Source organism: Pongo pygmaeus, chromosome 20, assembly GCF_028885625.2.
Source record: "Pongo pygmaeus isolate AG05252 chromosome 20, NHGRI_mPonPyg2-v2.0_pri, whole genome shotgun sequence".
Taxonomy (NCBI): domain Eukaryota; kingdom Metazoa; phylum Chordata; class Mammalia; order Primates; family Hominidae; genus Pongo; species Pongo pygmaeus.
Genome location: NC_072393.2, coordinates 10,127,372 through 10,150,516, shown reverse-complemented (window position 1 = coordinate 10,150,516; position 23,145 = coordinate 10,127,372). Strand labels below are relative to the sequence as shown.

Here is a 23,145-nt window from a genome sequence, read left to right as displayed (position 1 = left end):
CCCCCACCCCCCTCCCCGCTCATGCTTGGCGCTCCTCCCCAGCCAGAGCCCTCAGCCCCAGGCCGCCACCTGGAAAGGCCTGAGTCATCGCCGCCTCCAGACGGCGGCGGCCGCGGGCTGAAGGCGACGGCGGCGGCGGAGCGAGGTGATGCGGGGACGCCAGGAGGGGGCGTGAGTGCAGGCAAAACAGAGGAAATTAAAACCCGCCCGGCGCTCCTCTCCGCGGCCCAGCGGCCGCCGCCGCCGCCGGCTGGTGCGTGGGCGGACGGGTGGGCGGTGAGGGCACTGCGCTTCCCGCTCCCCCGAGGGAGCGGGCCGGGAGCGGTGTCCCCGGGGCCGCGAGGAAGGTCCGAAGCGTGAGTGCCCCGCCCCCACCCCAAGTTAAAGTTGCAAGTCGACACCCGCCCGGGACTCGCCTCCTAAAAGCTGCGTGCCGGGTCTCCGCGGTCCCTGGGTAGGAAGCTGCCCTTGGTAGTCGTGGGAACTCCTCCCGTGGCCGAAGTGACCCCAGGACGGCACCTGCACCCAAGCAATTTCATCTGCTGGCCCTGGATCACGCCACCCTGGGGACACGAAATGACCGAGGGATCCCTAGAGTGCTCTCAGTGCCCGGGAAGGAAGCCCCTTCCCCCAGCTAAAGGAGACCCTTGGTGACCCAATTCATGGGAGCGCACGAGCGTGTCGCCCCCCACGCCCCCCAATGCCCGCTGTCCGAGGTTTTAGGTAGCCAGGGTGGGTGTCCCAACAGTAGGTGGGTGGGGACTTGCGACTCCGGTCCCCTGCCCTCTTTGGGTGGCCGGGGTGGGCCGAGGGCGCCTTTACGCGCGGGGTCCCGCGGCTCGGGCTCGGAGAGGGGCTGCGCGCGGGAGGCAGTCCGGGAACACCGCCTAGCGGGAGGGGGCCCGGGAATACCGCTGGGGGGCGGGGCTGGGGAATGCCACCGCGGCGGGGGTGGGGCGCTTGGGGAATGCCACCAGGGGGAGGTCCCCCACCCCATGGAGAGGTCCCCGGCGGGGGGCGAGCGAGGGCTTGGGGTGGGGGGGTGGGGGCAGTCTGGGCGCCCCCCCGTCCCCCGCTGGGCTCCGGGCCGGAGGCGTGACGTCACGGCGGCTGGAAGTGCCCGGCGCGGAGGCGCGGGAGGGGGCGGGGGGCCGAGCCGGCGCTTTATAAGAGGAGCCCGCCAGGCGCGCGGAGCCGCAGCCCGCGTCCCCGAGACCCCCCCGAGCCCCGTCCCGGACCCCCTGCCCCGCAGCCCGCGCTCGTGCCCCCTCCCCCACGCTCCCCGGGGCGCCTGGGTGTCGAGGGACCGAGCGCCCCGCGGCGGGCCAGAGAAGGGACGCGCGGCGGGCGGCCGCGGGGCATGAGGCGGAGGCGCGATGTCGGTGCCGCTGCTCAAGATCGGGGCCGTGCTGAGCACCATGGCCATGGTCACCAACTGGATGTCGCAGACGTTGCCCTCGCTCGTGGGGCTCAACGGCACCGTGTCCCGTGCGGGCGCCTCCGAGAAAATCGTGAGTGGCTGCCGCGCGGGGTCGCTCCCGGGGGGCGTGGTGCCCGCGCCACAGCCGCTGTCGCCGCCGCAGCCCCCGGGGGCCCCCACCTGTCCCCCTCTACCCCTGTGCTTCCCACGACCCTGCCCGGCGCTCCTGGGTAGGGGACGCCCTCTCGGGGTTCCAGGGTCGGACTTGGAGGCAGAAGGAGCCCCGGGACCCCTAGCCACCTCCGCGCCATTTAGGATGGTTCTTGCTGTTATTATTGATTATTATGATTATTAGTGAGCAATGTCTGAGCGCCAATAGCGTACCAGGCTCGCTCCGGCCCCAGGGCGGAGGCGACAAGGGCTGCAGAATTGAGCTGAGTCCGGGCTGAGTAGGGTGCAGCGGGAGGAGGGTGAGACTCGGGGATTTAGAAGGAACCTGTCTCTGAAAGGGGAGGATCGAGGGGTTTCCGAGTGTCTCCACCTTCAGGGTCTCTGCCTGGTTGCGTCTGGGCGTCTCTGAGTAGTTCTGTCTGAGTCTCTATTCATTTCCCCTGCTTTGCGTCTCTGGGTCTCTTTCTATTAATATTTCTGTCTTTCTCTGTCTCCGTCTCCGTGGCGCTGAGAATTTGTATCTCTTTTTTTCTCTCTTTTTCTCTCCCCTGCACCCCTTCCGCCATTCTTGCCTCGCCATGTGCTGAATATTTATCCCCATAACTCACCCTCCCTGAAAGGTAGACGGGGCGCAGACTGGGGCCGGAGCTGACACTGCCTCCAGGAGCTCCGGGATTGCGCCTTCCCATCCCATCCCCCGTTGAGGCTTTATCCTCCAGCTTCCCCACTACAGAGCTTCCCTGGATCGGGGAAGAAGGAGAGAACTCAGTGGGGTTCTCCCCGTGGTGTCCTGGGGAGAGAGGGGAGGGGTTTCCTTCATTGCAAACTTCCCTGGGCCTCCTCCAGATATGCCCCTCCCCTCCCACTCCTCAACCCCTGGTAGCCCCACCCCTGTTCCATCTGTTTGGGGGGCTCCTCCCAAATCATCCCCCAAACCCAGGCTGTGATGCCTGGGGCTCCCTTTCTTTAGCCCCAACTTCACCAACCCTCCCTTGCTTAGCCCCAAATGGTCATCCCGCAGCTTCTTTCTCCTTGCTGGGAGCAAAGAAGAATTTGCTCCCTAGGGTCGAAGGCAAGGGTATGTGGTGGTGGTGGGGACACCTGAGAAGGCTTTGTCCAGCACCTGGTGGGGGTGGTATTGGGCTTGACACAGGTGAGAGCTTTCAGGCTAGATTCTTAGACTTGGCAGCCAATGTGTGAGACGGTGTGTTTCTGTGTGTCTGTCACATCAAGTGTTTATTATTTGGGTATGTCCTGGTGTGTCTATATGTGTGTATTTTGGTGTGTATATGGGGGAATGGGAGTGGAGAAAGTTTATGTGCACTGCCGGCATGGGGTCCGGTGTGTGTTCCTGTGTGTGAGGGTGCATTCCAGAATGAGTGTGGGTGTGTCCCTGAGTGACTGTGCTTGGGTGTGGACGTATCTGCATGTGTATCTGCAATTGCCTGTCCTTGACTATGGGTTTGCCTGTGTTAAAAGATTGCATGTGTGCATATGAGTTTGTTATACACAAGTATGATACAGGCTTCTTGCCATTGCTATCTGAGAAGGGAGAGAGATGGTATCTCATTGAAATCAGAAGCCAAATTTCCCTCCACCACCATTGAAAGCAAGTGAGTCTGTGTATATGTGTTCTATGCAGGTGTGTGTAAATGTGTGCATATGGTGTGTCTGCAGAATGTATACATAAGTATGTAAGAGCATGTCTATGAGTTATGATTTTGTGTGTGCATATGTATCTGTGCAAACGTGTGTGCAAGTATCTTTGCATATGTGTGGACAGGTATGTCTTTGTAAGTGTGTGCATATAAGTGCAAGTGTGGATTTATGAAAGTGTGTGTGTGTGCCTGCCTTGTATGCATGTGTGTAGGGTGCCCTGTGTGCTGTGTGTTTTCTGTAAGTGTGTATGTGTGTGTGCAGACCTGATCTCCACTCTGGCCCATTCGTAGCTAACAGCATCTTCATCCAATGCTTCCATGAATTCACCTGCTGAAAGCCAATGGCCCTCCCATCCCTGACACCCCATCCCTCAGTCTCATTATACTTTGTCAAAAGGGATCTGAGAAGTGAGATGTTAAGGTACTCAGGGTGAGGGCTGGGAGGGGACTGTGACATGAGGGTGTCCATTTTGGGAGTCTGAAAGACCTATGTTGGAATCTAGATTTTGTCCCCAACTTGCTGTATGACTCTGGCCAGTGCCTTTGTCACTCTGAGCTATTGTCTTCTCATCTATAAAATGGGAATGATGTCTTACCTCACAGAATTGTTGTGGGTAACAGAGATCTGCGTTCAAATTCCCATCCTTCCACGCTTCCATATATCACTTCATCCATCCATCCATCCTTCCGTGCATCTATTATTTCATCTATCCATCTATTTTTACGCCCATCCTTCCATCTGTCTTGCTATCCATATCTCCATTCATTCATTCATCCAACCACCTGTTATTCCATCAGTCTATCCATCTATCCATCAATTATTTCATCTACCCATCCATTTTCTCTCCATCCATTCACTCATACACCCACCCACTATTCCATCTGTCCATCCATCTGTACATCCATCCTTTCACACATCCATCTCTTTATCCTTCCACCCATCTCTTTTCATCTATCCATGATGCATCATTTGTCTCTCTGTCCTTTCATGGATCCATTCTTCTATCCATCCATCTCTATCCATGCATTCACCAATCCCTCCATCCATCCATTATCCATTATCCAACTATCTCTTTTTCTGTCCTCTGTGCATCCATCCTTCCACCATCCATCTGCCTCTCCGTCCATTCATCTATCCTTACATCCATTGTATTTATTCCACAAAACTATTTTTTTAAGAGGTAGAGTCTCACCATGTTGCCCAAGCTGGTCTTGAACTCCTGGGCTCAAGGGATCCTCCTGCCTCGGCCTCCCAAAATGCTGGGATTACAGGCATGAGTCACCAGTGCCCGGCCTATTCCACAAGACTATCAAGTGCCTTTTCTATGTCAAGAATTTTTATGTTTGAAAACCCCCAGCTCAGTGCCTAAGATAGCAAATGCTCAGTTAGTGATAAGATTTTTGAGTCAAACATATGTGGGTTTGAATTCTGGCCCTGTAATTTACTAGCTGTGTGACTTTGGGGGAAATTATTTAATTTCTCTAAGCCCCAACTTCCTTATTGTTATTATTATTAATATTATTATTTTTAGAGAAAGTCTCACTCTGTCACCCAGGCTGGAGTGTTGTGGTGCCATCATAGCTCACTGACATCTGGAACTCCCAGGCCAAGTCATTCTCCCGTCTTAGCCTCCTGAGAAGCTGGGATTCAATTTCCATATTAGTCAGGGGGAATTTAGAGTCTTTATGAGATGGTAAGATCCTTGAAGACGTCTGTGTTTTGCTCACTACTGAACCCTAAGGTGTGACGCACAGTAGGCCTACAATAAATATTTGTCCAGTGACTGAATCCACAATCACACCTTCATAAGGATTTGTGGATTCCTCCTTCAAACAAAAACAAATAAATAACGGGCACATAGTAGGTGTTTAGTAAGGAGGGGTTGTTTTGTTTACCCCTCTAGCCAAGCCTGGAATAAACATTTCTCAAGTGTCTAAATCCATTTCACCTTCCTCAGGACTGGGGAGAACAAATGGAAAGTGACCAGGCACATAGTAGGTGTTCAGTTAGGAGGAGATGTCGGAAGGTTTAGCACCCCAACGTGGGGGAGGCTGAGGGGTTCAGGAAACGAAGCAGTATGGATTCCCAAAGTCAGGAGGCAGAAGGTTGGATGCTGGTGTTTGGCTTTAAAAAGGAACTCAGTGGTGTGGTGGCAGTGAGCGTAGAGCCTTGGGGGTCCTGCTTCTCTCTGGCTTCCTCCTCCTGAATTGCAGAAGCAGCTTAGCATTCCTGTGGTTATAGACCATCTCTGGGAAGATGTGGGGAGGAAGCTGCCGCTACTAGCTTTGGCCAACTCCCAGCCATAAACCATCCCTGTGGGACGGGAGCCTTCAGCGGAATGGCTTCTCACCTGGGGATCATAAATCCAGGACCAGACTAAGAGCTGTCAGCTGTATTGCCAGCCACGGCCATCATTTCGGGGCCTGAAGTGAAATACCTGAATCTTGTATGTTATACCCTTAACCATCGCCTCCACCTGGGGGGCTGGAGAGAAGGAAGGGGAGATGGAGGAGGGGTGTGCTATTTGAGGGGGACCTTTTGCTTTATGGGACGAATAAGGAGGAGCTGAGCAGTTCTCAGCAAAAGGCTCTCAGAGTGGCACTGTGGCTCATGCCTATAATTCTCAAGCTTTGGAAGGCAGGGGTGGGAAGATTGCTTGAGGCCGAGAGTTCAAGACCAGCCTGGGCAACACAGCAAGATCCTGTCTCTACAAAAAATTAAAATAGGCTGTCCACAGGGGCTCACATGTGTAATCTCAGCACTTTGGGGCGTCAAGGTGGGAAGATTGCTTGAGGCCAGGAGTTCGAGACCAGCCTGGACAACATAGCAAAACCCCGAAAGAAAATACATTTTTAGCCAGGCACGGTGGCTCACACCTGTAATCCCAGCACTTTGGGAGGCCAAGGTGGGTGGATCACCTGAGGTCAGGAGTTCAAGACCAGCCTGACCAACATGGTGAAACCCAGGGCTCACACCTGTAATCCCAGCGCTTTGGGAGGCTGACGCGGGCAGATCACGAGGTCAGGAGATCGAGACCATCCTGGCTAACATGGTGAAACCCCGTCTCTACTAAAAATACAATAATTAGCTGGGCATGGTGGTGGGTGCCTGCAGTCCCAGCTACTTGGGAAGCTGAGGCAGGAGAATGGCGTGAACCCAGGAGGTGGAGCTCTCAGTGAGCTGAGATTGCATCACTGCACTTCCAGCCTGGGTGACAGAGCAAGACTCTGTCTCAAAAAAAAAAAAAAAAAAAAAAAAATTAGCCAGGTGTGATGGCAGGCACCTGTAATCCCAGCTACTTAGGAGGCTGAGGCAGGAGAACCCAGGAGGCAGAGGTTGCAGTGAGCCAAGATCGCGCCATTGCACTCCAGCCTGGGTGACAAGAGCAAAATTCCATCTCAAAAAAAAAAAAAGAAGAAAAAGAAGAAAAATAAAAAGAATGAGCTGGGCATGGTGGTGCACACCTGTAGTCCCAGCTACTCAGGAAGCTAAAGCATGAGGATTGCTTGAGCCCAGGAGTTGGAGGCTACAGTGAGCTATGATCGCACCACTGCACTCCAGCCTGGGTGACAGAGTGAAACCCTGTCTTAACAACAACAAAGAATAAGAGAAGAATAAGGGAGGAATTATTTTAGATCGAGTGGCCTGAGGAGGTAACACATATGCAGAGATCGGAAGGATGTGAAGGGAGGAAGAGGAGGATTTTGGGAGGCAGAGAGTTATAGGTAGAGGGAACAGCCCCTGCAAAGAGCCTGAGGCAAGACCTTGCCTGGCGTGTTGGAGGAACAGGGAGGAGGCCCATGTCTGGAGCATAGTGAGCGAGTGGAAGAGGGAGAGGAGGTGAGGGAAGGAAGGTGATGGGGGCCATATCATGTCGTGGGGAGGGGGATCTTTCAGGGACTTTAGATTTTTAAAATTTTTAAATTTTATTTTATTTTTTTGAGATTGAGTCTCACCCTGTTGCCCAAGCTGGAGTGCAGTGGCACGATCTTTGCTCACTGCAACCTCTGCCTCCCGGATTCAAGCGATTCTCCTGCCTCAGCCTCCCAAGTAGCTGAGATTACAGGTGTGCACCACCAAGCCTGGCTAATTTTTTGTATTTTTAGTAGAGATGGGGTTTTGCTATGTTGGCCAGGCTGGTCTCCAACTCCCGACCTCAAGTGATCCACTCACCTCGGCCTCCCAAAGTGTTGGGATTACAGGCATAAGCCACCATGCCCGGCCTATATCTGTCTCTTTATCTCATTCATGTCTGTCTCTCCATGTGTCTCTGTGTCTGTCTGTCTCTATCTCTGGGATTCTATCTCCATCTTACCATAGGACCCTGACGAGGACCCTGGGAAACAGACTAGAATTCTTGGACGAGAGAGGCTTCTAGGGCCAGGACCTGTGTTGGATGTTAGGAAGGATTTGGTGACAGAGGGCAGGATGACCCAGACCACCTCTCTTATTTATTTATTTGTTTGTTTGCTTGTTTATTCATTTATTTCGAGATGGAATCTCGCTCTCACCCAGGCTGGAGTGCAGTGGCACTGTCTTGGCCCACTGCAATCTCCCTCAGTCACCTCCCGGGTTCAAGCAATTCTCTTGCCTCGGCCTCCCAAGTAGCTGGGACCACAGGTGTGCGCCACCCTGCCCAGCTAATTTTTGTATTTTTAGTAGAGATGGGGTTTCAGCATGTTGGCCAGGCTGGTCTCAAACTCCTGACCTCAAGTGATCCACCCACCTCAGCTACCCAAAGTGCTGGGATTACAGGCGTGAACCACCACACCTGGCCCCAGACCACCTCTCTTGAGGGCCCCAAAGAGAGGCTCTGGGAGTGTCTGGACCCCCTGGGTATGCTGGTGATGGGGCCAAGTGTTGACTGGAGATGGAGGTGGGCTCCCAAGCTCCAGGTGACCCCTTGCCCCCTCTGCCCCACAGCACCATTCCCCCTCCCCTGCTGCCACTCTGGAGGGCGTCCCTCTAGGACCCAGCCACCAGGCCCAGTACTGGCTCCAAGATGGAACAGCTGTCTGGGCTGCAGCTGCAGAAGCTCATTTTGAACAAGGGAGATGATTGCAGGAGTGATTGAGGGAGGGAGAGGGAAGGGGAGGGTAGCTAGGGCCAAAAGGAATCAGGCCTGATTGTTACTGCTGCCTGCCGCTGCAGAGAGTGGATTGCCCAGGAGATGGGGGAGGCCAAGCCAGGCGGGAAAAGGCAGAGGGGAGGTTTGTCTGCCAGCCGCGCGTCCATCTGTCCCCACTCTGGTCCTCCCAGTTGCAAAGTTTCTCTGCCTGCGTCTCTCTCTTCCTGTATTTCAGAGTCCGTATCTCTGACTCTGCAGTTCGGTTTGTATTTGAGTTTCTGCATCTCCGCTTGCCTAATCTCTCTGCCCCTCTGCCTGGATCTCTGAATCTCTGAGCCTTCCCGCCTGTCCCTCAGTGCTGCTGTCATGATCAGAAACACAGCTAAGGTTTGAGCAGCTCTTGGTAGCTCTCTTTCTTATCCTGTCATTTCTGCGATACTCGGGGTCCAGAGACACATAGAGGCAACAAATTCCCAGGAAATGGATGGAAGGGTGTCCTTCAATAAAGGGATATTTGCAAAGATATCTCAATTAGGACTAGTTAATTAAGCGAGCCATTTCCCCTGCCCCTCCCCCACCCTGTGTGCCCGAAGCCTCCTGGGAGGGAACCAGCCAATGAGTGGATGGCAGAGCCTGGTGCTCAGACAGTGTCTCAATGTTTAATTTATAACAGCCTTCTCCCCGCCGCCCCATCAATCCATCTGGAAGGGTAAGGTGGCCACGGGCGTGTAGACTCTGGCAGAGGTTGGAGACCTGCCTGGCCCCCGTGAAAGCATGCTTGGGTGTATGTGTGCCCCTGCGTGTCAGAGCGTGTCATAGCATGTTTGAGCGTGTCTTCATGGCAAGCACGCCCCTTCGTGTAAGGGGAATCTGATGGCCATCAGTTGTGTCTGAACCCAAGGGACATGTTGGAGTGAATGAGAGTGTGTCTTGTGTGCGGAATGTCTGAGCGTGGCAAAGCCATGCCTGACTGTTGAGGTGCGATGGGGCGTGTGGAGCACATCTGAGGATGTGGCACATGTTGGGGCTGCTCAGGGTATAGCTCCCGTGCCAGGCTGCCAAGGCCTGTACTTGCAGGTAAAGCTTCTCTTCTCGAGGGCGTGGCAAGGTAGGTTTTTGGCAGGGGCTCCTGGTAGGAACAGCAGAGACAGGACAAGGATCCACAGCTTCCAAGAGGAGCCAATCTGAATCTTTCCAGCCCCTTCAGCACTAGTGGCTCAAGAAGGTTGAGTTCCAACTTTTTTTTTTTTTGAGATGGAGTCTCATTCTGTCGCCCATGCTGGAGTGCAGTGGCGCAACCTCCACCTCCCGGGTTCCAGTGATTCTCCTGCCTCAGCCTCCTGAGTAACTGGGACTACAGCACCTGCCACCACGCCTGGATAATTTTTTTTGTATTTTATTTTATTTTATTTTATTTTGAGACGGAGTCTTGCTCTGTTGCCCAGGCTGGAGTGCAGTGTTGCGATCTCAGCTCACTGCAAGTTCTGCCTTCCGAGTTCAAGCCATTCTCCTGCCTCAGCCTCCCGAGTAGGTGGGACCACAGGTGCCCACCACTACACCTGGCTAATTTTTTGTATTTTTCATAGAGACGGGGTTTCACCATGTTAGTCAGGATGGTCTCAATCTCCTGACCTCGTGATCTGCCCGCCTCGGCCTCCCAAAGTGCTGGGATTACAGGCGTGAGCCACCACGCCCGGCCTTTTTTTTGTATTTTTAGTAGAGACAGGGTTTCAACATATTGGCCAAGCTGGTCTTGAACTCCTGAGCTCAGGCAGTCCACCCGCCTTGGCCTCCCAAAGTGCTGGGATTATAGGCATGAGCTACCGTGCCTGGCCCCAACTTTTTTTTTTTCCTCCCAAGACAGGGTCTCACTCTGTCACTCAGACTGTAGTGCAATGGCATGATCATAGCTCACTGCAGCCTCAACGTCCTGTGTTCAGGCGATCCTCCTGCCTGAGCCTCCCAAACAGCTGGGACTACAGGTGTGCACCACCACACCTGGCTAATTTTTAAATTTTGTATAGAGACAGAGCTCACTATGTGGCCCAGGCTGGTCTCAAACTCCTGTTTGATCCTCCCACCTTGGCCTCCCAAAGTGCTGGGATTACAGGCGTGAGCCACCGCGCCCGGCCACAATTCCAACTCTTGATGTAATAGTTGCTTTTCTGTCCTCTGGCTTCCCACCCACAGTGTGTGGCTTCAGAGTCCCCAGTTTTCCTCATCTCTCTAGTCCTACCAGGCCCCTCAGAGTCACTTCTCAACCCCACTTCTGCTTGCCCCTTCACACCGCACACAGAGGAGCTACCAGTGCTGAGGGAAAGTGTTGCCTGTTAAGTTTGGCTTTCTAGTTATGAAGCCCTCAGAATAATACTCAGACTGGGCTGGGCATGGTGGCTTACGCCTGTAATCCCAACACTTTGGGAGGCAGATGTGGGTGGATCATCTGAGGTCAGGGGTTCGAGACTAGCCTGGCCAACATGGTGAAACCCCGTCTCTACTAAAAACACAAAAATTAGCTGGGTGTGGTGGTACATGCCTATAATCCCAGCTACATGGGAGGCTGAGGCAGGAGAATCGCTTGAACCTGGGAGGCGGAGGTTGCGTAGAGCCGAGATCCTGCCACTGCACTCCAGCCTGGGCGACAGAGTGAGACTCCGTTTCAAAACACACACACACACACACACACACACACACACACACACACACACACACACACACACACACACAAACAATACTCAGCCTGGGATTGGAGGCCTTAAGGGCAAGACTAACAGAGTGGTTCAGACAGGTCTGATGATGCAACCGTCAGTGTAATGCCCAACCAGGTAATGCAGCCTTCAGTATAATGACAAGTCTGGTGATGCAGCCCTCAGTGTAGTGCCCATGATAGTGATGTGGCCTTCAGTATAATGACAAGTCTGGTGATGCAGCTCCCAGTGTAGTGCCCATCAGAGTAATGCAACCTTCAGTAGAATAACAAGTAGATGTAGCCTTTAGTGTGATGCCAGGATAGTATTGGGGCTAAAAATGTATCTTAAATATGACTTTGGTTCTGCAGATAGATGCTGGCTGGGGCACTTGATGCAGTGAGAAGGAAAGGAAATTTGTTTATTCTTGGGAGTAAATAGCCAGACATTCTCTGGCTATTCCAGGAGTCCAGGGTTTCCTAACCTTGCTGGCCAAGGCTGGCTCCATTAGCCCTCGTAAGTGCCATGTGACCTCAGCAGGACATCAGGCTTATTAGTAGAGCAGAAGTTCTGCAGGAATATTTCAGGTTTCACCGCAATGCTAATGAGTTCGTTGGGGAGACCTAAGATGGCAGCTGACAGATATATACAGATGCCAGTTCCTCCTGAAAGGAGCGTACAAATGTTCGTGGATACAGGCGGCTGAACAAATGGGTGTGGAGAGTTAATCACGGAAGGGCACAGTTGTTACTTGAATGGATGCAAGTGTGTGGCTTCTGTGTGGTTAACATGTTAGTGAATAACATGTTTTTGGCTCCTGGTGAGCATACATGTGTGTACCTGGCTGTTCAGGAGAGCACACAGAGGGCCATGGGTGTTCACAGGGAGGTGTTCACCTGTGTGATGGGCTCTCACGCTGGCACATGTGGCAGAGTTATTTGTGAGTATGGGTATGTGCACTTCTGTCCATGGCTGCAGAATTATCCAGGATAAAAGCAATGGCCAGGTGCAGTGGCTTATACCTATTATCTCAGCGCTTTGAGAGGCCAAAGTGGGAGGATCACTTGAGCCCAGGAGTTCAAGACCAGCCTGGGCAACATCGTGAGATCCTGTCTCTAAAATAAAATATGTAAAAATTAGCCAGGCATGGTGGTGCACGCCTGTAATCCCAGCTACTCAGGAAATCAAGGCTGTCTGTACAAAAAGTACAAAAATTAGCTGGGCATGGTGGTACCCGCCTGTGGTCCCAGCTACTTGGGAGGCCAAGGCAGGAGGATCACTTGAGCTCAGGAGTTCAAGACCAGTCTGGGCAACATAGGGAGATCCTGTCTCTACAGCAAAAAGTATAAAAAATTAGCCAGGCATGGTGGTACATGCCTGTAATCCCAGCTACTCAGGAAGTCGAGGCTCCAGTGAGCTATGATCGCACCAGCACTCCAGCCTAGGTGATACAGTGAGACCTTGTCTCTAAAAAGAAACCAGAAAAGGCTGGGTGGTCCTCCCACCTGGTCTTGAACTCCTGGGCTCTCACCTGTAATCCCAGCACTTTGGGAGGCCAAAGCAGGCGGATCACTTGAGTGGAGTTCAAGACCAGCCTGGCCAACATGGTGAAAACCCATCTCTACTAAATACAAAATATAAAAATTAGCCAGGCACAGTGGTGGGTTCCTGTAATCCCAGCTACTCAGGAGGCTGAGGCAGGAGAATCGCTTGAACCCAGAAGGCAGAGGTTGCAGTGAGCCGAGATCACACCATTGCACGCCAGCCTGGGCAACAGAGTGAGACTCCATCTCAAAAAAAAAAAAAAAAAAAAGATAAAGGCAAGTAAACACAGATATATCCAGTGTCCTCAATATCAGTATAGAGTCGGCTGGGCGCAGTGGCTCACGCCTGTAATCCCAGCATTTTGGGAGGCTGAGGTGGGCGAATCACGAGGTCAGGAGATCGAGACCCTCCTGGTTAACACGGTGAAACCCCGTCTCTACTAAAGATACAAAAAATTAGCCAGGCTTGGTGGCAGGTGCTTGTAGTCCCAGCTACTCGGGAGGCTGAGGCAGGAGAATGGTGTGAACCCAGGAGGCAGAGCTTGCAGTGAGCCGAGATCACGCCGTTGCACTCCAGCCTGGGCGGCAAAGCGAGACTCCGTCTCGAAAAAAATATATATATATATATCAATATAGAGTCAGTATATAAAGTCATTACGCAGGTTGACTTGTGGACTCACGAATTGTACACAGAATCTATGGAAATAGAATGTTTGTGAACACGTGTGAACAAAAGGAATGTTTATTGCCATCGGCAACAGCACACAGACATACATATCCTCTAATGCACAATGGCATTTCCCTGGATTTCCACTGATGTGCACATATGTGCATAGCTAGTTACAGGCACGTCCAGATACCCCACATGTGCCCTAAACGTGGGAATTCACAGGTGCCTGTGGATAAACAACATAGGCGTCCACATCTGGTTGCAGAATCCCTGTGCGCTCCAATGGCTACATGCTGCTCTTTTGAAACACAAATAACCAAATCTCCAGAAATTCTCTGAACTCCTGGCAAAGCGAGATCTCAAAGCCAACAAAGGTGGCCTCAAAAGTGCCCTCAGCCTCTTTTCAAAGGAGCCCAGAGGGAAGTTTAGAGTCAGGTGGGTGTCTGAGTTCTCGGCCATCCTGGATAGTGAGCCAGGAATATGGAGCCCTGAGCACAGCCCTGCTCACCACACCAACCTTTCTTTCATTACATTTTTTGTTTGTTTGTTTGTTTTTGAGACAGAGTCTCACTCTGTCGTCCAGGCTGGAGTGCAGTGACACGATCTCAGCTCACTGCAACCTCTGCCTTCCAGGCTCAAGCAAGTCTAATTCCTCAGCCTCCCAAGTAGTTGGAATTACAGGCACAGGCCACTGTATCCAGCTTCCTTCCTTCCCTCCCTCCCTCCCTTCCTTTCTTTCTTCTTTCCTTCCTTTTTTTGTTTTTCTCCTTTCTTTCTTTCCCTCCTCTTTCCTTCTCTCCTTTCTTTCTCTTTCTTTCTTTCTTCCTTCCTTTTTCTTTCTTTCTTTCCTTCCTTCCTTTTTCCTTCCTTCCTTCCTTCCTCTCTCTCTTTCTTTCTCTCTCTCTCTTTCTTTCTTTCCCTCCCTTCCCTCCCTCCGTCTCTTCCCTCCCTCCCCGCCTCCCTCTCTCCCTTCCTTCCTTCCTTCCTTCCTTTCCTTCCTTCCTTCCTTCCCTCCCCTTTCCCTCCCCTTCCCTCCCCTTCCCTCCCCTCTCCTCTCTTGAAACAAGGTCTTGCTCTGTCACTCAGGCTGGAGTGCAGTGCTGCAATCATAGCTCACTGCAGCCTCAACCTCCTGGGCTCAAGTCATCCTCCCAACTCAGCCTCCTGAGTAGTTGGGACTACAGGCATGCATCACCATGCTCAGCTAATTTTTAATTTTTTTGTAGAGACAGGGTTTTACAATGTTGTCCAAGCTGGTCTCAAACTCCTAGGTTCAAGCAATCCTCCTGCCTCAGCCACCCAAAGTGCTTCACTAGCCTTTCTTAGCTGGGATTTCTCCCCCCACCCCCATCACGTTTCACACCTTTCCCCCATCAGAGCTAAGTATGGGGGGCAATGCACAGAAAGGTGCCTGGCACAAGGAAGGGCGCGGTGCGTGGTAGAGACCGTGGTTTTTATTGAGTTGAATCATGATTACTATCATGAATATTCTCCACCAGTGCGGTGCAGAGAGATCCCGGCCCTTTTCTGTCTGATTTTCCAGACTTTTCTCACACCTCCTGCGTGTGCTTGCGTCCACCCTGATGTTGCTCCATCATCCACTGATGCAGCTCCGTCAGTTTCTCTCCTTCCCTGCTGCAGCTGGAGAAGGTCCATCCTTTCAAGTCATCCCCCTCCTCCCCTTCCCAGGTTTCCTCTCTCAGCAGTTAGCTCTTCCCTGACACCTCTCTTCATTTTCATTTGCCTCCTGTTGGCCAGGGGGTGGGTGGGAGTCAGAGAGTCTGTTTGGAATTGAGAGCCTCCTAACCGGCCAGGGAAGTAGGAGCTTTATGTAAGGAATGCAGGGGATCTCACAAAACCCAATACCTGGGGCTCCAGGGACCCAGAAAGTCATTATTCGCTCATTTGTCAATTCGGTCAACAGATATTTATTATGCACCTACTATGTGCCAGGGGGACATGTGAAACAAGGCACTTGCCCTTGTGGAACTGACATTGTGGTGAGAGGAGATCAATAACAAACAAATAAACAAGAAATTATCATCTGGCCATAAGCGCAGTACAGAGGATTAAACAGTATCCAGCGGGGGTGGGGCGGATGTGGTGGCTCACATATATATGTAATCTCAGCACTTTGGGAGGCTGAGGTGGGAGGATTGCTTGATCCCAGGAGTTCAAGACCAGACTGGGCAACATAGTGAGACCCTATCTCTGCCAAAAAATACAGAAATTAGCCAGGCATGGTGGCGTGCACCTGTAGTCCTAGCTACTTGGGAGGCTGAAATGGGAGGCTTGCTAGAGCCCAGAGGTTGAGGCTGCAGTGAGCCATGGTTACACCACTGTACTCCAGTCTGGGTGACAGCAAGACTCTGTCTCAAAAAAGAATAGAGAAGAACACAACAGGTAGATGGGAGAAAGTATGAGTGGGCGAGCCCCATTATGTCGGGTCACTGGGGTAAGCTCTTTGGGGAGCTGATTGAGAAGGAGCCAGGGAGAAGGGCATTATGGAGAGGGAGCTGCATGTACAGAGGCCCTGAGGTTGAAACAAGCGTGGTGCACTCTGGAAAGAGAAGGCGGGAGAGGAAGAGAGAATGGAGTTGTAGAGGTTGGCAGGGAACACTGCATTCGAAGCTTCTGGCCACAGTGAACTGTTGGCTTTTATTCTTTTTTTTTTTTTATTGAGATGGAATCTCATTCTGTTGCCCAGGCTGGAGTGCAGTGGTGCAATCTCGGCTCACTGCAACCTCCATCTCCCAGGTTCAAGTGATTCTCCTGCCTCAGCTTCCCGAGTAGCTGGGATTACAGGTGGCTGCCATCATGCCTGGCTAATTTTTGTATTTTTAGTAGAGACAGGGTTTTGCCATGTTGGCTGGGCTGGTCTTGAACTCCTGACCTCAAGAGATCCACCCACCTTGGCCTCCCAAAGTTGTTGGCTTTTATTCTAAATGCAGTGAGAAGCTGCTGGATGATTTGCAGTGGGGCGGAGGGACTTATCTGATTCACATTATTTAAAGATCTCTCTAGCTGCTGGGTTGGGTAATGGATTCCCGGGAGTGAGAGTAGAAGCAGATGGACCGAGCAAGCCCAGTGTTGTCTGAACCAGAACAGTGGCAGCTGGAATGGTGAGCAGTGGGCAGACTGGTACATCTCAGAAGCAGAGTCATCAGCACTTGCTGATGGATCAGATGTGATGAAATGGGGAAAGAGAGGAACACAGAAACAGCGTGGTGGCTGGAGAGACTTATAAGGCCCAGGGAGAATTTCTTAAAGATAAGGAGGGGGCCAGGCACAGTGGTTCATGCCTGTAATCCCAGAACTTTGGGAGGTTGAGGCGGGAGGATTGCGTGAACCCAGGAGTTTGAGACCACCCTGGGCAACATAGCAAGACCCAGTCTCCACACAAACAATTTTTTTTTTTTTTGAGACGGAGTCTCATTGTCACTCAGGCTGGAGTGCAATGGCATGATCTCAGTTCACTGCAACCTCCACCTCCCAGGTTCAAGCAATTCTCCTGCCTCAGCCTCCTAAGTAGCTGGGATTACAGGTGCCCACCACCACACCCAGCTATTATTTGTATTTTTAGTAGAGAAGTAGAGAAGATCTGTCTGCCTTGGCCTCCCAAAGTACTGAGATTACAGGCATGAGCCACCACTCCTAGCACAAAAAATTAAAAAAAAAAAAAATTAGCTGGGGCCAGGCGCCATGGCTCACGCCTGTAATCCCAGCACTTTGGGAGGCCGAGGCAGGTGTATCACCTGAGGTCAGGAGTTCGAGACCACCCTGACCAACATGGTGAAACCCCGTGTCTGTCTCAAAAAACAAAAAAAAATTAGCTGGGCACAGTAGCATGCATCTATAGTCCCAGCTACTTGGAAGGCTGAGGTGTGGGAGGATTGCTTGAGCCCAGGAGGTCGAGGTTGCAGTAAGCTATGATCACGCCACTGCGCTTCAGCCTGGGTGACAGAGCGAGACCCTGTCTAAAAGTAAAAATAAAATAAAAGACAAGGAGAATCAAGGCAGAACAGACATCAGACAGGTCACTCTGCATGTTAATAGCAAGGAAGTAACAATGATCTGAACCCCCCTCCATGCTCCATGGAAAGAAAGCCAGTGTCTTCCCCAAGATTTTTGTGACTCTGTGGAGGAGTCTGAATTGTCTTGGTCACTGTGCTTCTGACTTCCTGCTTCTGCTGAATTATTATCCCCCACCTGGCGTTTTTGCTCTGACCTTTACTGAGACCGGGAGGGAGCTCAGCCCCTGAGGTCATGGAGATCCTCAAATGCCAGGCCAAGTCACTCAGACTAGATCCTGAAAACAGCGGAGCCATTTATCCATTCATGTATTTATTTATTCAACAAGTATTTTGTTTTTATTTTATTTTTGAGACAGGGTCTCATTCTGTCGTCCAGGCTGGAGTGCAGTGGTGCGATCCCAGCTCACGGCAGCCTCGACCTCCCTAGGCTCAGGCGATCCTCCCACCTCAGCCTCCGAGTAGCTGGGACTACAGGCTCACACCACCATGCCTTCTATTTTTTTTTTTTTTTTTTTTTTTTTTTTGAGATGAAGTCTCACTCTGTCGCCCAGGCTGGAGTATAGTGGTGGGATCTTGGCTCACTGCAACCTCCACCTCTGGGTTCAAGTGATTCTCCTGCCTCAGCCTCCCAAGTAGCTGGGATTACAGGCATGCACCACCATGCCTGGCTAATTTTTATATTTTTAGTAGAGATGGGGTTTCACCATGTTGGCCAGGCTGGTCTTGAACTCCTGACCTCAGGTGATCTGCCCACCTTGGCCTCCCAAAGTGCTGGGATTACAGGTGTGAGCCACCACACCTGGCCCACATCCTCTAATTTTTTGTAGAGACAGGGTCTTGCTATTTGCCCAGGCTGGTCTTGAACTCCTGGGCTCAAGCGATCCACCCGTCTCAGCCTTTCAAACTGCTGGGATTATAGGTGTGAGCCACTGCACCCTCAACAAGTATTTTTGAGGACTTCTTATGTGCTTTTAAGGGAGAAATTATATTCAACCAAACAGACATGGATGTGTGGCGCTTCCTACAAAACAGGGAGGTAGGTGATGATTATGTACTTGCAAATAAATATAATTGGCAGCTGTGATAACAGCTTTGAGGGAAAGATTCTTGGTGCTCTAGGAGCTTCTAATAAGGAGATTTGATGTAATTTGGAAGTCGGAGGAAGCAAGAGCTGAGATCTGATGCAGAGAGGAAAGGATGCTCTGGGCAGAGGGAATTGCTTATGCAAAGGCCCTGGGGTGAGAGGAAGGATGGAAAATATGATGGACTAAAGAAGGCCTTGCAAGGCCAGGTGAGGTGGCTCACACCTATAATCCCAGCACTATTGGAGGCTGGGGTGGGAAGATGGCTTGAGCCAGGAGTTCCAGGCTGTAGTAAGCTACAATTGTGCCACTGCACTCCAGCCTGGGTAACAGAGCAAGACTCTGTCTCTAAAAAAAATTAAAATAGGCCGGGCGTGGTGGCTCACGCCTGTAATCCCAGCACTTTGGGAAGCCGAGGCGGGCGGATCACAAGGTCAGGAGATCAAGACCATCCTGGCTAACACAGTGAAACCCCGTCTCTACTAAAAATACAAAAATTAGCTGGGCGTGGTGGCGAGCACCTGTAGTCCCAGCTACTCGGGAGGCTGAGGCAGGAGAATGGCATGAACCCGGGATGTGGAGCTTGCAGTGAGCCAAGATTGCACCACTGCACTCCATCCAGCCTGGGCGACAGAGTGAGACTCCGTCTCAAAAAATAAATAAATAAATAAAATTAAGTAAAGAAGGCCTGGGAGTGAGGAGACCACATGAAAGCAGAGAAGTAAGTAAAGTGCAGACCCACAGGCTCTTGTGGCGATGTTAAGGAGTTTTATCTCTATCCTAAGAGTAAAAGGAATCCACCAATGTGGTTTTGGCTGGGAGGATAATATGATCACACGTGCGTTGTAAAGTTTCCCAGCTTTCAGAGGCCAAGGCGGGTGAATCACTTGAGGTCAGGAGTTTGAGACCAGCCTGGCCAACATGGCGAAACCCTGTCTCTACTAAAAATATAAAAATTAGCTAGGTGTGGTGGCGCAGGCCTATAATCCCAGCTACTCGGGAGGCTGGGGCAGGAGAAGCACTTGAACCCTGGAGGTGGAGGTTGCAGTGAGCTGAGATGGTGCCACTGCACTCCAGCCTGGATGACAGAACGGGACTCGGTCTAAAAAAAAAATAATAATAAAAATAAATAAAGTTTCCCAGAAGCTCCCATGTGTAGAGAGTTACTAGCAAGAAAAAAGGTAGATTGAGGTAGACCAAATAGACTTTCTTTATTTTTATTTTTATTTAAATGTTTTGTCATATTTTATAATTATTTATTTATTTATTTTTGAGACAGGGTCTCACTCTGTCACCCAGGCTGGAGTGTAGTGGTGTGATCACGGCTCATTGAAGCCTTGACTTCTCAGGCTCAAGTAATCCCCCACCTCAGCCTCCCGAGTAGCTGGGACTACAGGCGTGTGCCACCACACCCCGTTAATTAAAAAAAATTTTTTTTTTTTGGTACAGTTAGGGTCCTAGTATGTTGCCCAGGCTGGTCTCAAACTCCTAGGATCAAGCAATCCTCCCACCTCGGCCTCCCAAAGTGCTGGGATTACAGGCATGGGCCACCGCACACAGCCTAGACTTGCTGAATTGTGAAAATGGGTTGGACCATCGCATGGTGATAGAGATGCAGAATGATGCATGAATTCTAAAGCTATCTAGGAGTTAACATCAGTAGGATTTGGTGAGGGAATAAAATGAGGGTGAGGATAATGCCTGGGTGTCTGACCCACTGGCCTGGGGGTGGGGAGGATGGAGATGGTGACATAAGGAATGTTGGATAAGAACTAGGTTAGGGAGGGAAGGCTGTGCACTTTAGTTGAGCATGTTGGGCTTGAGATGCCTTAGAGATATCTGGGGCAGGGGGAGCGGTCAAGGAGTCAGATGATGAATATATGCATTGGAGCTCTGAGGACATATATACAGGCAGGTGTTGATGGACCCTTTGGTAAGGGTAAGACTCCTTAGAGAAAGATAAAGAGAAAATGCAAGGCTAAGTCTAGAGCTGTGGTTCTCAACCGAGGAGCGGGAAGTTATTTTATTTATTTATTTGTTTATTTATTTATTTATTTATTTTTTTGAGACGGAGTTTTGTTCTTGTTGCCCAGGCTGGAGTGCAATGGCGCAATCTCGGCTCACTGCAACCTCCGCCTCCCGGGTTCAAGCCATTCTCGTGGCTCAGCCTCCGAGTAGCTGGGATTACAGGCATGCACCACCACACCCGGCTAATTTTGTATTTTTAGTAGAGACGGGGTTTCTCCATGTTGGTCAGGCTGGTCTCGAACTCCTGACCTCAGGTGATCTACCTGCCTCGGCTTCCCAAAATGCTGGGATTACAGGCGTGAGCCACTGTACCAGGCTTTATTTTATTTCTTCTTCTTCTTCTTCTTCTTCTTCTTCTTCTTCTTCTTCTTATTGAGAGAGAGTCTCACTCTGTTGCCCAGGCTGGAGCGCAGTGACACCATCCCGGTTTCACTGCAGCCTCAATTTACCTGGGCTCAGGTCACAGTAGGTTTGGAGCCTTCCTGTTTAGTGCATGTTGCGATGATCTCGGCTCATTGCAACCTCCCCCTCCCGGGTTCAAGCAGTTCTCCTGCCTCAGCCTCCTGAGTAGCTGGGATTACAGGCGTGCACCACCATGCCCAGCTAATTTTTGTATTTTTAGTAGATATGGGGTTTCACCATGTTGGCCAGGCTGGTCTGGAACTCCTGGCCTCAAGTGATCCGCCCGCCTTGGCCTCCCAAAGTTGCTGGGATTACAGGAGTGAGCCAACGTGCCCGACCAAGAAAACCCTCTTGAATGCTCTCTCCTGAACTCCTGACCTGAGGTTTGGTGTCTGAGGCTGGGAAGAGCTCAGATAGAGGGAGGTTCAACTCTAGTATCTATGAGGTGAGACTCAGGATGGTTCTTGTAAAGTCTTGAAACCTCTTGAAGATTTATTCTGTGTGTAATAGCTCATCAAGAAACCCTGGTAATAATCCTTGAAATAGACCTGCGAACTCTGCTTTAATGAATTTTACATGATGGCGTTGGAGAAATGAAATCCCCTTACCCTCATTAATCCTGAGACACAGCAATCATTTGCAGTAGATGTTCACCCAAGAGGCTGCAAACACTTTAAGAGAAGTGCTCCACATGTGAGAAGGTGCCCAGGAAGGGAAAATTTCTGCCATGAAATCCTCACCTGATTGTGAATGTTCTACTAGGGCAAGGTGCACCCAGGTACTGAGATAGACCAGGCTCAGCTCAGGTTCCAAGACGGGGGGTTCATTCAAGTCCTGGAACAGAACACAGATACATCCCCAAGGTGTTAAGATGCTCCATGGTTGGCCGGGTGCGGTGGCTCACAGCCGTAATCCCAGCACTTTGGGAGGTGGAGGCGGGTGGATCACCTGAGGTGGGGAGTTTGAGACCACCCTGGCTAACATGGTGAAGCCCCGTCTCTACTAAAAACACAAAAATTAGCTGGGCGTGGTGGTAGGCGCCTGTAATCCCAGCTACTTGGGAGGCTGAGGCGGGAGAACAGCTTGAACCCAGGAGGTGGAGGCTGCAGTGAGCTGAAATTGTGCCATTGCACTCCAGCCTGGGCAACAGAGCGAGACTCTGTCTCAGAAAAAATAAAAAATAAAAAAAAAATAAATAAAAGATGCCTCATGGTTTGACTCTATGAGAGACTAGAGTCAAGCCCAAGCCTTGGACAGACAAAGGCTTAACTGGGAGAGACCAAAGAGAAACCTGGTCCTAGGAGATGAAGGAGGCCAGGACCAAATCCAAGTCCTGGGTAGATCAGGGCTATGATGTGGACTTGAGATAGACAAGGCCAAACCCAAGTACTAAGATAGACCGGAGTTTAACTTGAATCCTGAGATGGACCAGGGCTGAACCCACATCCTGAGACAGGTCAGACCAGAATCTTGTGAGGATAGAACCAGAAAATGGGCTTATCTTAGAGAAGTTGTGGGAGAACAGGTTTGCTCTCCCTACTTGTTGAGCCGTGTCACCCAAACTGTCGAGTGCCTCTGGGATGAATGGCCATTGCAGATGACTTGGAATGTCCCAGGACTCATGAGGGGATGATAATTTTATTTTTATTTGATTTGATTTGACACAGAGTCTTGCTCTGTCACCCAGGCTGGAGTGCAGTGGCGCCATCTGCCTCCTGGGCTCAAGTGATTCTCCCACCTTAGCCTCCTGAGTAGCTGGAACTACAGGCACCCGCCACCAAGCCTGGTTAATTTTTGTATTTTTAGTAGAGACAGGGTTTCACCATGTTGGCCAGGCTGGTCTCGAACTCCTGGCCTCAAGTGATCCACCCACCTTGGCCTCCCAAAGTGCTGGGATTACAGGCGTGAGCCACCGCACACAGCCAGAATTTTATTTCCCAATGCCAGGTCATCCTAGGATCCAAGGTTGAGCCAGGTCAGGCCCATGAGCCAACAGCACCAGGGATGCCCAGGGTGGCTGTCCCTCCCTCTGGTGTTGGCTGTGTGTACTCTGATATAGACTTGAGTGATGCCCCCACTCCACATAGGCTGTCTCACCTAGGATATCACATATCCACACAGCAGCAGATATGCACATGCACACACACAGTCACACCAACCCATGCACGTGCCTCAGATACACAGCAACACATGTGGCACACACATGCACATTGACACCCCAAACCCTGGCACACACATGTACAGACCACATCACAGTCTTACAAACACAGCCAACTGGCACACTCAGACATAGCCCTCCTCACCACGCCAGTTTCACATCTGCAATAGTGCCCGACTCCAGGGTCATGGTGTTCTCGGAGAACAGTGTCCCTGGAGTTTT

General features: G+C 51.3%; 1 protein-coding gene across 3 annotated transcripts in view; it reads left to right on the top strand.

Annotated features, from left to right (window-relative positions):
• The window catches only part of OLFM2 (olfactomedin 2), an 83,661-nt gene that overhangs the window by 20,946 nt on the left and 39,570 nt on the right, over positions 1-23,145 (top strand). Inside the window, exon 1 of one of the 3 annotated variants that reach the window (XM_054461650.2) lies at positions 1,192-1,511. The exons of 1 other annotated variant lie outside the window; for it this stretch is intronic. In XM_054461650.2, coding sequence (XP_054317625.1) covers positions 1,377-1,511 — 135 coding nt within the window. In that variant the 5' untranslated portion in view covers positions 1,192-1,376. Of the gene's footprint in view, positions 1-1,191; positions 1,512-23,145 lie in introns of those variants that run through there. One more of the 3 variants, XM_054461651.2, reaches the window with a different exon arrangement.